The 16,252-nt window shown below is 32.0% G+C and overlaps 1 protein-coding gene across 1 annotated transcript; it reads right to left on the bottom strand.

The window, feature by feature from the left end:
- Positions 1-1,727: 1,727 nt before the first annotated feature.
- On the bottom strand, positions 1,728-11,473 carry LOC133181410 (A disintegrin and metalloproteinase with thrombospondin motifs 9-like). The gene is made up of 6 exons (XM_061315922.1): positions 11,407-11,473; positions 11,009-11,257; positions 4,919-5,190; positions 4,460-4,630; positions 2,167-2,320; positions 1,728-1,768 (listed from the first exon to the last, which is right to left on the bottom strand). Exons 1-6 carry the CDS (start codon positions 11,471-11,473, stop codon positions 1,728-1,730), a joined length of 954 nt encoding a protein of 317 aa, XP_061171906.1.
- Between the last annotated feature and the right edge of the window lie 4,779 nt (positions 11,474-16,252).

The following is a 16,252-nucleotide window of genomic DNA, read 5'->3' as shown; positions in this document are numbered from 1 at the left end:
AATAATCCGCAGACAATTCGGTGTTTAAATAATGGCCCGACAATTAGTATGAAAAACGTTAGTCAGCATTTGACTTAATGATAGATTGTATTTACTGACAAGGTCATTGTATCGACCATAAAACTTGCGAAATGATGACTTTAGAAGAGACTGTTGATATCCTTGCTTCATCAACTTGTTTGTCAATGGCTTGCCTCGTTTTAGAAATTGTTGGTACGTGGAGCATGCTCTTGCGTATCGAATCAACTGGGAGATATAAGCCTCATATGCAGGTGATAAGGGTGTATTGCAACATAAATTAATAAAGTTGACGATTGAAAAATTGAAGTCATCACGTTTAGCATCAAGTTTTGTTGTTAGGTTACTATTAGCGTCTTTTTCTAGTAAAATAAGATGTGTCAGACACTGGTATCTTTTATTCAAGTTCACTGGGGTATATTGAGTGGACATACGAATGGAAGTAACTATTGTTAATTGATAATACGTCGTCGAAATATCTAAATGTCGAGTTGAAGGTCACAGCACGTGTCCTCTTCTCATGTATGGTTTTGAATAAATTCTGCTACACATGAATACAAAAATAGGTCTGCTAATAACGGGGCGCAATTGGTACATGTACCTATGGAAATTTCTACAGACTGTTGGAAGACCAGATCTCCAAAAAAAACTACAAAGATATTGTCAATCAGAAACTCAAGTATCTTTTTAATACATGTATCTATTTCAGAGTGCTTGTGTGTACAATGAGAATGTTTAAGTTTGAATAAAAATGTAGGAAAGCAAAACCAACAAACCAACTCTTTCAGTTCATATTTAATGATGAGTGTAGTAGTAATAAATCGAATACACCTGATAAAACGTAAATAATAGCAATAACAGCAAATGTAAGTAACCGAGCTTAAGGACATACGCAACGTAGTTTTTAACTTTATTGCCTTTTTCACTGGAGTTGAAGAGTTCCAATACTTAAAGGAACTGTGTGCTACATTTTAATATCTATATATGCTGTTGTACACTTCTTCTAAAACAAGTTTGGAGAAACAAAACATCTAGAATATATGTTTCGTAATTTTTGTATATTTTCTTTGAATTATACAAGAATTTTCATCAATTGATATCTTTTCAAATTCCCTGGTAATGCATGCTGATATTTTGTCTAAGAACATCTGATGGCACTATAATCTTAAATTAAGAATATCTTGAAAAATTATCAGTGGGTAAGGTACGTTGCGTGTCCTAAAGCCCATGTTTACAAACACAGGAATTTGGTGTAAGGTTGTAAAAAATGCCGTTGTCATTGAAAATTAAGGCTTAAGTTTTCAAATCATTTACCTACAGTTATCTCGAAAATAAATGGATAAAATCAAAATTGTAACTGAAACGACAATGGAAGTGTACATGTGTCTAGGCCCCTCTAATGCTACAAAACCAGGAAGGTAAGAATTTAAATGAAATAATTGTGTAAAAATAAAATTAAATTCCATTTGCATGTAAAACTTGCCTCGAAAAAGAATGAATGGTGCAGACTTCATCGGCGAGGGAACAAGATCAAACATTCTGTTTATATTTATTTCAAAAAGCTATAATAGGTGTAAGTTTAACATGAAAAGTTAAAAATATTTGTAAATTTTTAAATGAAATGTAGGAAAAGCATTAAAATTAATAGACTTTTCTATATTAAATACGTTACTTTGAGATTAAACTGATTTTAGATATAGAGAGATAGGTTAGTTATGGCAGATCAATGCTTGTGCATCCGCAGCTGATACTGAAAAAAAAGAATAAAAAACAGTTATTATAAATCGCTCTGACCAATGAATTAAAAAAAAAAAAATCAAATATCCACATGAATTCTTCGGTAATCTTGTATGATAACTATATAACGACATAGATTGAATTCCATACTTAACATGCTTAAGCTAAAGACTTCAATATAATTTGTATGCTGAATACAGGGTTATTTTCGACCTTTCAAACTTGCAAACAATTTTGTGCCATTTTAAATTCGTCCAGACAGTGTTTAAGAAATTAAACTGTGTTCTTTGATTTCGCTCCGTTTTAAATTCGCCCACCTAAGAGTAGGGCGAAAGGGGCGAAAATAAAACGAGGTCAAAATTTTCCCTGTATACAGTTTACATAAATATTGATATACGAAAAATGGCTCACTGAATTCGTTTGATACTTGAAATACAACGGGCCCTGGTTTTGGTCCACATGTAGAACACCACCCTGAACAGGTAAAAGATATCTCGGAATCATCTGTTGATTTTTGAAAATTTCTCATCTCTGGGTAACTGCCATCAATAACTCCCCAGGTCAGCTGAAAATACGGACATCGATTATCATACATAACGTTTGAAATTACATAAACGTAAAGTAAAGGAATTTCTGTATCTGAATCCATATTTACAGAGAGCTTGATGCACATAAGTAATTTATTTCCGATTTTTTATAATTAGAAAACAACAGTTGGCACTCTTGTAACAAGAAGCATGTGTGCCATGTTGGATGTCGTTTCAAAATTCTGGACAACAAATTCCTTAAACTTGACATGAAGTTGATAAAATATTTTTTCGTAAAGTTTTGAAATTTTTACCTCTTATTATATTCTTTCATTATCATCACGGTGTTTTACTCGATATATTTAAAAAAAAAATAATTCCTGTTAAAGATATAAACAACACATGTTTTGACGTGTAATATATAAAAATCCGAATTCTTAACAAGAATGACATGTATATCGTTTACAGGAAACATTGTCTTAAAGAACAGACTTATAAAAAATATCAAAATTGCTTATATTATCTTTCATCTTCTATTAAAGAGTCGCGAAGTAAGGAGTTGGTCCTTACGTCGCGGGTTCGAATTCCACTGTGGGACGTGGAGACCGGTCCTTCGGATGAGACCGTATAAACCGAGGTCCCGTGTCGCAGTCACTGCTCAATGGCCGTAAGTGCCGAGTATAGGACAAAATTTGCAGCTCTCCACCGGCAAGTGGTGGCGTCTCCATATGAGTGAAAAATTCTCGAGAGGGACGTTAAACAACAATCAATCAATCAATCAATCAATCAATCAATCTATTGAAGATACTGATTTGATCATCATCAATGTATTTGAAGTTAAGCCGAGGATTTTTTCACATATATCGGGGCTAAAAATAGAAATAGGCTATGCCTTTTGTCGAATCCAATTCACTTTTTGTGAATAAAATTATGCATAAATAAACATATGGAACACGAAATAAAAAAATAACAATGCTTGCAGAATAATTATCAAGGAAATGATGTTTACATTTAACAAAGTTCTTGAAAAAAACCCACGTTAGCCATAATGGTACTGTGGGGAAGAAATAAACATATAAACCTTGACTTTTCACTTTGATTACTGTTACGTGAGATTTTAATAAGACAACATTTAAACAATTCAAGTTATTTAATTTCTCTTTTATAATTTGAATTTACTTTGTTAGGTTGTTGAAAGGAAACATGGAGATAAAGAACAGTATTCAAGCTCAAAGTCCATTTAAACAATACAAAAGGTGAGCAGAGCAAACACGGACCTCCAAAAACATCAGAGGTGGGATCAGGTGCCATGGAGGAGTGAGCATCCCCTGCTGACCGGTCACACCCGCCGTGTGCTCCTTGTCACGAAACGGGGAAAAACGGAAAAATCCGTAGACAATTCAGTGTGTAAATAAAGGCCTAGCAATTGGTATGAAAAACGTCAGTCAGCATTTGACTTAACGATAGATAATATTTGCTGACAATATCATTGTGTCGACCATAGAACTTGAGAAATGATGACTTCAAACGAAACTGTTGATAACCTTTTTTCATCAACTTGTTTGTCTTTTGTCAAAAGCTTGCTCGTATTAGAAATTGTTCATACGTAGAGCATGCTCTTGCGTATCGAATTAACTGGGAGACAAAAACCCCATATGTAGGTGACAAGGGTATATTACCACATAAGTAGGGGAGTTGACGATTGAAAAATTGAAGTCATCACGTTTATCATAAAGCTTTGTTGTTAGGTTACTATTATAGTCTTTTTCTAGTAAAATATCCAAATATAAAACAGATGTATCAGACTTTATGGTATCTTTTATTTCAAGCTTACTGGGATATCTCGAGTCGACATATGAAGTAACTATTATTTATTGATAATACGTCGCCGATATATCTAAATGTCGAGTTGAAGACACAGCAAATGTTTTCTTCTTCTCATGTAGAAGATTTTGACTAAATTATACTTCATATGAATACAAAAATAGGTATGCTAATAAGGGGGCGCAATTGGTACAAATGGGAATTCCAACAGCTTGCTGGAAGACCTGATCTCCAAACACTACATAGATATTGTCAAATGGAAACTCAAGCATCTTTTTAATATCTACTTTAGAGTACTTGTTTGTACAATCAGAATGCTTTTTAACATAATAATTTTGAAAACAAAATCTTACAGAGGGATCAATAACCAGTCCGGTTCCTTTAGTATTGATGGTTGCACTTGCGAAGTGTGGACAGGGGCTCCGAAAGGATTCACCATTGCAGTCTCTTATCCTCCCGTACGATATCGTAGGAGTGCCAGTTAACAATGCAAAAGAGTAGTCCATCCCATTCACTTCCATATTCTATGTAAAAAGAAAATATACACTTAATTGATTTCCACTGGTACATGTAAAATGTATACCATAAAATATCTGCGGATTTGAGGACTGTTATAAAGCCAAAGTTTGCAGAGTTGTACAATTCAGATTGTTTTAATAGTTTTATTTTTTTGATTTTAAAGGAAATACTCACTGTCATATATTCCTTATACATCGGAACTTTTAAAGATTTTTTTGTTATTTAAGAATTTAGTTATGAATATGTTGTGCGACAATATCAGTGGCGGCAGCACCATTATTTTCTTCATGTACCTGAATTTGTATTCCAACTTTCTGGAAATCTACCCTCTTCAAAGGTGGTATGTAACTAGACTGACACTGCTGCCACATGATTGGCCAGTTCGATTGATCGTGGTCAATGAAGGAATTTGGGTTCTTCAAAGTTATGTATTCAGTTGGATTAAATGCCATGTTGTTACAGTATATCTTCACTCTTTTTCTGTTCGTTGCTTGAGGATATATCCAGTACTCGCCATCTGTCGTTGTTCCTGAGCAAGTGGTTACATCTTTACAAGACTCTGGTACTGCAGCAGGGAAATAAGAAATATGGTATTAACTTACAAAATTTAATCTAACTTGATGTTAAAAGCTATAAAAAAGACATTTTTCAAAAAAAAAAAGTTTTCTAACATTTTTCTGCCAATTGAAATTAAGACATTTATCGGATACAGGAATATCATAACTATTACTAAAAATGTAAAACATAATGATCAAGGTTAGGTAATATTAAGATACCAATATGCATAGATGTATAATGTCTTTGAGGTGAAATGCCACTTTTTGATTAGGTCTATGATATGTACATAAAAATCTGAAAACATGAAATATTCCATGTTTCTTTTTAATTCTCTACTTTAAGGAGAGAGAGCAAGTAAAACTGACATTAGTACTGCGGATTATTTCCCCTAAGCAGTATTTGTTCACGATTTAAAACAAACAAAATATGCTCAGTTATATTAAGTTACTAAGTGCCTTTTCTTGCTCCCCAAAAATCAATTTTGTTTGCACCTTTGTATAATGCTGCAAACATTCTGTTTTGAGGTGATTTGGCTTCATGAGGTGTAAAATATTCACCGAAACTAAGGGGTATTTTGAGGGTTGTAATTATCGTATTGACCTAACAAACACAACAATAATTGTTTATAATATGATTCAATGATTGAATAATACAAACTCTTAAGCAAACGTCACCATCCTTCATGGTTGTTTACGTCTATAGCAGTTCTAGTCGTATGCAGAGAGAGAGACGCAGGATTTTATCGGAGAACAAGAATGATCATTACCAAAAAATCAAACTGGAAGTCCCCAGGTTTTTTTTTTGTCCAATATAGAAAGAATTTTCGAGAATATTGTGGACAAGCCGATTTCATCCAATCACAAAGATAGGAATTTTCTCATATAATAAATTATTTTATTTACTGTGAATTAGTTTGAATTAAAGTCAGAATAATAATATCTTATACATGATTTCTCCCTTTAAATGAATAAATATAATTAAATGTAAATAGTTGATATTGCAAAAATTAAATAATCTTAACTTTTTCAGTTTACGGGTATTATCATACCCTTTAAAGAATATGTTCTCAGAACTTAAAAATACATTTGTATTTTAATTTAGTTTTGTAAGAATAAAACTCCCAAGTGTATGCCCGTCATTAGTTTTGTCAACTAAAATAGAAAAAAGTATACATAAACAGTTACTTTTTATTTTCATATGATTTAATGATCCATAACTCTCTGATTGGTTTAGTTCCAACATTGTAGAAATCTTTCTACGTTACATTCACCTGCACAAGACCTTCAAGTGAACATTTATATTTTTTTCCACGTTGGACCAAAATTTGACCTAGAACTTCTAAATTGAAACATGTGTGGTCATGAAGCCGCAACCGACTTTCAGATGAAGATTTTATTTACTTTTTCTACATCACACCAGAAATAGGTGAAGAAATTCTAAAACAATACAACTGGTTGTTTATTTCATCTGGCTTTTATCAATTCGTGTTTTAGGCATTCAACAATCAGGAAAGATGGCAAGATTTACTTACCGAGTTTTATCATTTAACTATATAACAAAAAACAACAATAATTGTAAATGTTGTTTGGATTAATATTCAAGATAAAAGTAGTAACATTTATTTCTTTCTAAAAACACATTTCATAAATGATCATAAATGTGGTTCAACTAGGGTACTTGGAAAAATAGATCCGTAAAACTGATTCAAATTTAAAACAAGGAAAAAAATAATTCCCTTTATAACACAAAAAGTGAGTGTTTTGCCTTATTACGTCATACAGTCCACAAGAAAAAAAAATAGTCAAGAAGAAGAGTTTTTTCCTAAATGGTTGAAAATTTGATACTTAACCTGTATCGTCTTCACGAAGGTCGACAGGTTGACAGTTGACACCTAAACTCTTATCCCTCAAAATAAAGGTCGACAGGTCGACACCACGTGCACATTGCTAAATCTTATCTATCACAACAAAGGTCGACAGGCCGACAGTTGACACCAAATTGGGACACTATCTTCACTTAATACAAAAGTGAACAGTTGATACCCGTTCGGTTTCCTTTATAACTCAAAACAAAAGTTGACAGGTCAAAAGTTGACCACCTCTCGGTATTCTTTTTACCCTCATAATATCCTCTCGAACTAACAAGCTTTGTCTTGCTGCGAACAAACACAAGACATTATGGTAAGTCTTGTAAAACCACTCGATTGATCGATCCCACCCGAGTTTAGGGTTAATCCTCGAACACACCTGATGGATAAGGGTTAATTCTCGAAATCTCCCGAGATTATAGGGTTAGTCCTCGAGTCAATCGGAAAGATTAGGGTTCGTCCTCGAACCCAACGGAAAGATTTAGGGTTAGTGCTCAAACCAACTGGAGATTATAATCCGTCGACCTGTCAACCTGTCGACCTGTCAACCCGTCCACTCGTCTACTCGTCGACTCTTGAATACATGTAGATCTGTCAAGCAAACAATCTGTCAACCTGTCAACCTGTCGATTCGTCAACCTGTCGACCTGTCAACCCGTTGACTCATCTACCCGTCCACTCTTCTTGAATACATGTAGACCTGTCAAGCAAACAATCTGTCAACCTGTCAACCCGTCGACCTATCAACCTGTCGATTCGTCTACCTGTCGACCTGTCAACCAGTCGACTCGTCTACCTGTCGACCTGTCAACCTGTCGACTCGTCTACCTGTCGGCCTGTCAACCAAACATTTTTTTCATCCTGTCGACCTGTCAACCTGTCCACCTGTATACATGTCCACAATCTTGCGGTACATACAATTTTTCCAAATTTCCTCATATTCTTTACACATTAATTCTTCAGCCATTTGGCGTATGAAAATATTTACCGGTACTACCTATCCATATATCCTAGTTGAGCCACAATTGTTACATTTGAAATAAAAAACCAAATAGCTTTAATATATTCTGATATTGAGTACATAGACTATTTTCCCCCGTTGACTATACTGTAATAATATTTTCAAGACTTTTGACTTAATAGATAAACTTTGCTTATAATAATATTTGATGCTACCAATGTAGGTTTCATGCAATTGCAGGGTTCAGAATCAAAGAAAAATCAACTTTAAAGGCAAAAAATTATTGTTTTAAATTGTAAATAATATATATATATTGTATTACGAACGTATTTATTTGCAAATTTTATTGGTTTTAGAGAAATGATGACATTCCTGGATTTATTCCCCCTCAACTTATCCTTAAACCCACTGGAACATGACTGTTCTGTAACAAATCTTAAAATTATGTAGTCTTTAACATGTATTCCTGAGCTTGAGACTCAAAAGCTTGGCCAAATCTAACATATAAGACCATCTGATTTGACATTATTCAAAACATGAACTCTGTATATTTTTTAAATGCAAATGATGGTACTGAAAACAGACATCATTTGCATAAGATATGAAGAGCAATGCTTTGATTTAAAAAACAGACTTGTTCTGGAATACTGATATGTTCATATGGTAAATATTGCCTGCTTATATTTGAAAGACAATTGTACAAATCAACGAATTTTTGTTTAGTGAAATATGAAGACAACGAACAGTAATCAAGCTATAAAGTCCATTAGAACAATGCAAAGTGGGCGAAGAGCAAACACTGACCTCTAAAAACATCAGAGGTGAGATTAGGTGCCAAGGAGGAGTAAGTATCCCCTGTCGACCGGCCACGCCCACCGTGTGCTCCTTGATCAAGCATACTTAAAAATCCGTAGACAGTTCAATATGAAAATAATTTGCTAAATCATATAATTTGTATGAAAAACGTTAATCAACACTAGACGTAATGATAGGTTGTATGTGCTAACTACATAATTTTATCGACCATAGATTTTTTTGCGAAATGTTGACTTTAAACGGGATTGTTGATATCCTTGTATCATCAATTTGTTTGTCAATAGCTTGATTTGTTTTAGAAATTGTTCTTACCCAGAGTATGCTCGTTCGTTTCGAATCAACTCGGAGAAATAAACTCCATATGCAGGTGATAATGGTTTATTGCTACATTAACAACGATAAATTGCATGACGATGGAAAAAGTTGACGCATCACGTGTATCATAAAGTTTTGTTGTTAGGTTGCTGTTTCGAGTTCAAAGTTTAAAATGAAAAAAAAAGCTCTCGTTAAATTGATTTATTTTTGTAAATTGTATGCCATGGAAAAGTGCATTAGTAGCCCAGTATATACATGGTATACATGTATCTATCGATATTCTCCAAAAGTATAAATAGAATACCCGAAACTCTTCAGAGTGCATATGTATACAATGCTTTTTAGCATTTATTTCCCAATCTATTACAATTAATATGACAAACAAAGAATACTTAAATACTCAATTCACTCTTTCAATATTGAGATATAAAAATCAGGGGATAAAAAGCAGATAGATATTAAAAGCAATTTTAATGCAATTTATTTGGCTTCACAATAGGATTTCTATGTTAATACCCTTTGATCTTCACATAAAATGGATAAAATATTTAAAACAACGTTCAATCACTCTTTATTAAATCAATATAACCTTTGATTACCTATGATTGGCAATTCTTTATAAAGATTAATATCAAATTTGAGACGAGATTCCAAATAAGAGAATTAAAGATATATGTAATATATATATATATATATATATATATATATATATATATATATATATATATATATATATATATATATATATATATATATATATATATATATATATATATATATATATATATATATATAGCTCGAGGAGGGGTGGTGGTGAAATGTCCGAAAATTTTGTATAAAACTTCGACATAAGGGTACCTGTGATGTGATGGACACGGCAAAGATGAGATATTACTATGATACATAAATAGCATAGTCCTGAAGTTCAGTCTTTACAAATTTACAAATTAATAACTCAAAGTCAAATTTTAAGGGTAGAGTGTTTGTATCATCAATGTCAATGTTAAAAGTATTTTCTTATAATCGTCATTCATATGTAAAACATGAGTTTCACTACAATTATATTAAAATACATAAATTTACATTTACCAACTTTTTTTTCAAAAGTATAATACCAGTGAATGCTAGCAATGTATCTTAATGATTAAAAAACATTCATTAACAATGTCGTTTACAGATAGAAGTGTCGTGCATTAATAATAAATTTGTTACAGATAAATCATTGGTGGTATTTAATATAGTGTATTTTGATAAAATATGCCTTAGAAATAATTTTAATGGCGACACAGGCATTTCTCCTTAGTAAATACTTTTATTGAGAAATACATAGTATATGAGGATATTTTCTTTTTAAATATTGAATGTACAAACAGTCTGAAAATGACATAAAGTTTAACTAATGTGAGAAAAATAATTTCAATGAGTACTCGACTTATGATTTTTTGATTAGGCTATCCAGGTGAAATTCACATCACCACTTTAGACTAATTTCCACATTAGTGTTATTTTCAATCGTCTGTTAACAACATGGGCAAAATAATGTTTAAAAGTTTTAAAGGGATATTTGTGAATTACTCAATCTTTATTTTTTTATTCATTGTGAACATATGAATGAAGGCAATCAAAGAGGTATGACTCCCCTACCAGTAAAACTGGAGGGGAGTATAGTTTTCGACTTTGTTTGACCGTTTTGCAGCCTGTCTTTCTATCAGTCAGACTGTCCTATTTGGTTATTACACGATTGCATATACTAGTATTCAGCCAATTTTTGATATATAAGTTTAGTATTCCATTCTCCTTCAGCATTATTTATGAAATACTCTCAAAATGGTTTTTTTGTGATTTTAGAAGCTCTTTATTACTTACTCGAGCGGCTATTCCCTCTATCCAGTATAAAATACTTAACAATGTCCTCTTCTCCTTCCTCCACGCTGTATATGACTTGAAAAAGCTTACAAGACTTATCTGTAGAATTGTACAGTAAAGACACACAGTTACTGTTTTGTAGACACTGAAGACCACACCATGTCAAAGGGTAATTAGATCCAGACCAAATTGCTAATGAAGGTTCAATGAGGTCAAGTCTCGTTCTTACCTGTCGTAAGGAAATTTCACCTAAAAATCAAAGATATGAATTTGTAAATAACTAATTCCTTATACTGAGGCATTAATCTTAAAAATACTTATTAAATAATCTCTTGATGTACGTTCCAATAAATTTTTGGGTTGTGGAAAAGTAGTTCTATGAATATATCTATACTCACTTGCTTTCAAGACTATTATTATCCCAAGAATAACGTAAAACACTACTAACAAATCTAGCTTATGCATCGCCTTTCCTGCCTTAAATTTTTTTCATATAAACTACCTTGATAAAAATGTTCGGATTATATCGATACTTTAGAAAGCATAAATATGAACAAATCTGGTCTTCCTTTCTTTTTTTTTTCTATACATTGCCTGGATCGAAATTTTTACATTATACATGTATCGATACTTTAGAGAGCAAGTCAATAATGGGCTCTCAAGAGTAATAATGTAAAGGCAAATATATTTGTTATTCTTTTCATTTTTGTTTTATCTTCAAAGCGCAAATATTGTCTTTAATGCGGTGCAGAAAGGACAGTTCCCAGTAAATGGAACAATATAATTACAAGTAGATGTATACATTTGCCGTATAAGCGAAAACATTATATTGCTTATGTAACTTTTTGTTATGAAACTTATCAGTAGAAAATTCTTTATTTTTCTTAATTATTATTAGTATTATGTTCCAGAAATAATTCATTATGTGAATTTATGATGACTGTGGTGATTTTATTCACAAATATAACCCCTCATCGAGCTTCTAATCTATATTCAATAATGATATTTGCTACATGCATTCTTTATTAAATAAAATATCCTCAACCATTTCTCGATGTTTCTCTATTTTTTATAATTTTCATTGATTAATATATTTACTAAGCATTATTCTTTGATGAAAACAAGTTTTAACGCCAATCCTTAGAGACGTTGGTACAGGGAAGTGAAACTGAATTGTCACTTTAAAATTAAAGATATTATGTAAGTATTGTTTTTACAGGTAAAGGAAATTCAATTCCAATATATATATATATATATATATATATATATATATATATATATATATATATATATATATATATATATATATATATATATATATATATATATATATATATATATATATATATATATTCCGTTAGGTTTATTATTTATTTGCTTGTGTACACATTTAAGTAGAGCTAAAAGAAAAAAAATGATGGTCAAGAGATTTTGAACGGGGTAAAGAGGATCTTTTTTTTTTCAAAAGATTTAACGATCTATTTTTTCATGCATGTTTAAATTCCCTGGATAAAAATATTTGGATTATCACTATTATAGCTAATGGGTTTTGACTGGTTTTAAAATTTAAATGGAAAGGCATTGTATTTGATATTCACTTCACTTTCTTTACCTTAAAATGCAAATATTTGATAACATTCCCTCTAAATATTTATCTTTGATACTGTGCAGAAAGGACGGTTCCCTGTGAATGAAACATTTAGTACATGGAAATTTATAGATTAATAGTGTAATATATATCATTATCTCGTTTATGCAATTTTCCTATGAAATTTTTCAGTACGAAATGATATAATTTTTATATTGTTTTATTAATATCAATTAATGTTGTTGTTGCAATTTTTTAATACAGGTCAAACTCCAAGGTAATGAAGTAAAAAAATTATTGTATAATTGGAAAGAGCACATGTTAAAATTTTAAAGCCGTGTCTTTTAAGGTACAAACGCTACAATCAAGGTTAAAATATCTGAAAAGTAGATAAAACTTTAATAGATCAAGGTCAAAAACAGTAAAGTATATCCAGAGAGGTCTTTTCACAGTTATTGCACACAAGAAATATGAAAGCCATATCCTCTCGCATTCAAAAGTTACATGTATTACATAACCTTAGGAACGGGGGGGGGAGGGGGACACGGGGGGCCGTGCCTTCCCCAAATAATTTTGCTGACATATAGCATACTATAATAAACATAACTACTTTATGCTTGTGTGTCCTCAATATTAATCTAATGACCTTCTTTTTTTAAATTTTTTTTTGCTTGTTAAGGGAATTTTGGTGGTTGATAGTGCCCCCCCCCTCCAAACTGAAAATATATGGTGGTGCCCCCTCAAAGTGAAATTGCTTCCTACGGACCTGTATTACAAATGTTGAAATTGGAAAGAGTCATATTTTGACGTCAGGGTCATATTCTCTCATTCAAAAGTTATGACTAAGATTAAAGGTTTTGTGACAGACAGACAGATAGACAGACGGACGGAGAGACAGACGAATGAGATTAAATTTCCTTGAGCTTTCGCGAAAGCGGGGGACAAATACAATGTACATCTAAAGTTGAGGCTGAATATTTTTTATTATTAATTCTTGCTATAAATATTCTGAATAACATAAGGAGGTTATCCTCAACTATTTCTATGTATTTTTTTTTATTTTCATAGCTTTGCATTTTTTTTTTAAATTATTCCCTGTTGCAGGCCACAACTTAAGCAACGCTGCTACAGGAAAGTGAAATGGAGAATCACTTTTTAAGGTGTTGAGTAAGTCATATGGTGAAATTAGATCAGTCTTTGAGACTGAAACCCATACTCAGATTGCATGAACAGAATGTTGCCATTTTAAAATAATGACAATTTAGTACAGCTAAAAGAAAAAAAAAAAGTTTTATTTAAAAAAAAAAAATTATAGAGGTGTAAATGCATGTTTCTTATTCTAAAAGATTCATTTTGCTATATTGTTGTATAGAATCTAATATTAAGGATTATGTTGTATAGATTCTATTATGAAGGATTATATATCGAGTTAATGGTAATGAACCTTTATGGATTTATATATTACAAGGCAAACTTACAGCTAAACTTTATGATAAAAGTGATTGTTTCAAATTTTCTATCGCCAACTTCCCTAATTTATGTAGCAATATTCCATTATCACCAGCAAATGTGATTTATATCTCCTAGCTGATTCGATACGCATTAGAATATTGTGCGTACGAACAATTTCTAAAACGAGGCAGGCTACTGATAAAAATGTAGATGATACAAGAAGTCAACAATCTCGTTTAAAGGCAACATTCAGCAAATTCCATGATCGATACAATGAAAATTGCAAATACAGTCTTTTGTCAGGTCGAATGTTGACTGACGTGTTTCATATAAATTGTTAGGCCAATTTTCATACGGAATTGTTGATGGATTTCTCCGTTAATCCAATCATGTCGAGAAGCAGTGTGACTGGTCGACAGGGAATGCTTACTCCTCCATGGCACCTGTGCCCACCTCTGTTTCAGAAGTACATGTTTGCTCTGCTCACAATTAGTATAAGTAATACCAGGAAAAATTAAATAACAGGACAGGTATGTGTTTTTCTTTTCTACCTAACTTGCTTTACTTTTAATTTTACCCTTGCATTGATCGTTGGTATTGGCGACACCTTCAACTCAACTATTGTACAAATTTCAGTATTTATGAGATCTGTTTCTCTAAGGTTAATGAAGGTCACAATGAATCTTTTTCAGTGGATGGAGATTCAATTAGGGAAATAAAATATATTTTCTCTTTTTCTTTAAAGTTATGAAATATTAATGCTATTTAATTGTTGATAAATGCCATACTAAAACACCTGATGAATACTTGCAATTAATTTATATTTTCAATCCTCTTGATTCAAGACCGTTCACGGTAGCTCAGTCGGTAGAGCGCTCGCTTCGTGATCGGGAGGTCGTGAGTTCGAATCTCGGCCGCGACAGACCTAAGTCGATAAAAAATAGGTAGCAACTGTTCCTTCGCCATGCGCTCGGCACTTTGAAGTGAAAGTTGCGGGTCTTTCGGATGAGACCTTAAAAACCGAGGCCCCGTGTCACGGCAGGCGTTGGCACGATAAAGATCCCTCACTGCTCAATGGCCCTGAGTGCCGAGTAAAGGTCAAAATTTGAAGCCCTTCACCGGTATATGGTGACGTCTCTATATGAGTGAAAAATTCTCGAATGGGACGTAAAACAATATACAATCAATCAATCTTGATTCATTGAACTGTAAATAATATTTCAATTTAGAATACAATGTTACTTTCTTTCGATGACACAATAGCTTTGTTTTGTGCCACTATAAACTTTCAAAAAATAATTGTCCACCACATTTTGTGCATATATGAGAAATAAAATTACATGTACATCAACGCAAAACAAAAACAAAATAGAAAAGAATAGCTAATTCCTAGGAAAATTAGTGTTTTTAGAAAGAAGGAATTCTGTGCTTAGAGTAATCATAATATTATTCACGGAGGGTAGACTGAAGAATTTCTTGTTTATTTTTTTTCTGTGTATTTCTTTGAATTATATCAAAATTATAAGGGATAACAAAACTCTCAGAATATTTCAGCATATCATTTATATTCTGAAACTCACTAAAAGAATTCAGTACATGTATAAAATATTCTACACTGTGTTACCTAACAGACAATAGGATCTCTGCGAGATGTGCCTGACCATTATAATATTTGGGTTGATAATTATCAATCGAAGCAAGAAATTCATATTTTGTGACATTCAAAAAATTGTTTTCATTCTGTAAAAAGATTAGAACAATTTTTAATTCATTGATTTATTTTATCAACAATAATACATGTATCATTGGAAATATTTAGGGAATGAGGTAAGTCCAGCCAAAGAGAAAATAGAAATTGTACGCACATTTAAATTACGCTTGAATACTGATTGAATGGTGCAGGTTTTGATTGCAAAAACATTTAAAAGAAGTATTACCGTTGAAACGTTGACAACAGAGAATTATTAAAAAATAACAATATAACTAAGAAAAATGTTCATTTCGAATTTAATTTTACCTCTAAAAAACATAGGTATAAGTTTAACAAGAAAGAGCTAAAAATATTTGCATATATTGTGTGAATAACGTGATATACAGAGAGTATTGAAGTTTTTATTTTTTGATTCACCATTCTAACTATTGTCTCCTGTATTTTCACACCTACTGTGTCTTCAGAGATAGAATGGTAGCTTAATTATGGCAGA

This window comes from Saccostrea echinata, unplaced genomic scaffold, assembly GCF_033153115.1.
Source record: "Saccostrea echinata isolate AGI-Se365-2 ecotype Australia unplaced genomic scaffold, CSIRO_AGI_Sech_v1 ptg000008l, whole genome shotgun sequence".
Classification (NCBI taxonomy): domain Eukaryota; kingdom Metazoa; phylum Mollusca; class Bivalvia; order Ostreida; family Ostreidae; genus Saccostrea; species Saccostrea echinata.
The sequence above is the reverse complement of the archived record's forward strand: the minus strand, read 5'-3'. Positions and strand labels throughout refer to the sequence as shown.

Bases quoted from the DNA above. Each gene is read 5' to 3' on its own strand.
- LOC133181410 (XM_061315922.1), bottom strand. From the start codon at position 11,473: ATGCATAAGCTAGATTTGTTAGTAGTGTTTTACGTTATTCTTGGGATA. The intron at 2,321-4,459 runs GTAAGATTTTGT...CCGTATTTTCAG, and splicing joins GACTGGTTATTGATCCCTCT to CTGACCTGGGGAGTTATTGA. The intron at 1,769-2,166 runs GTGAGCCATTTT...CTTTTTTTTCAG, and splicing joins TCAAGTATCAAACGAATTCA to TATCAGCTGCGGATGCACAA.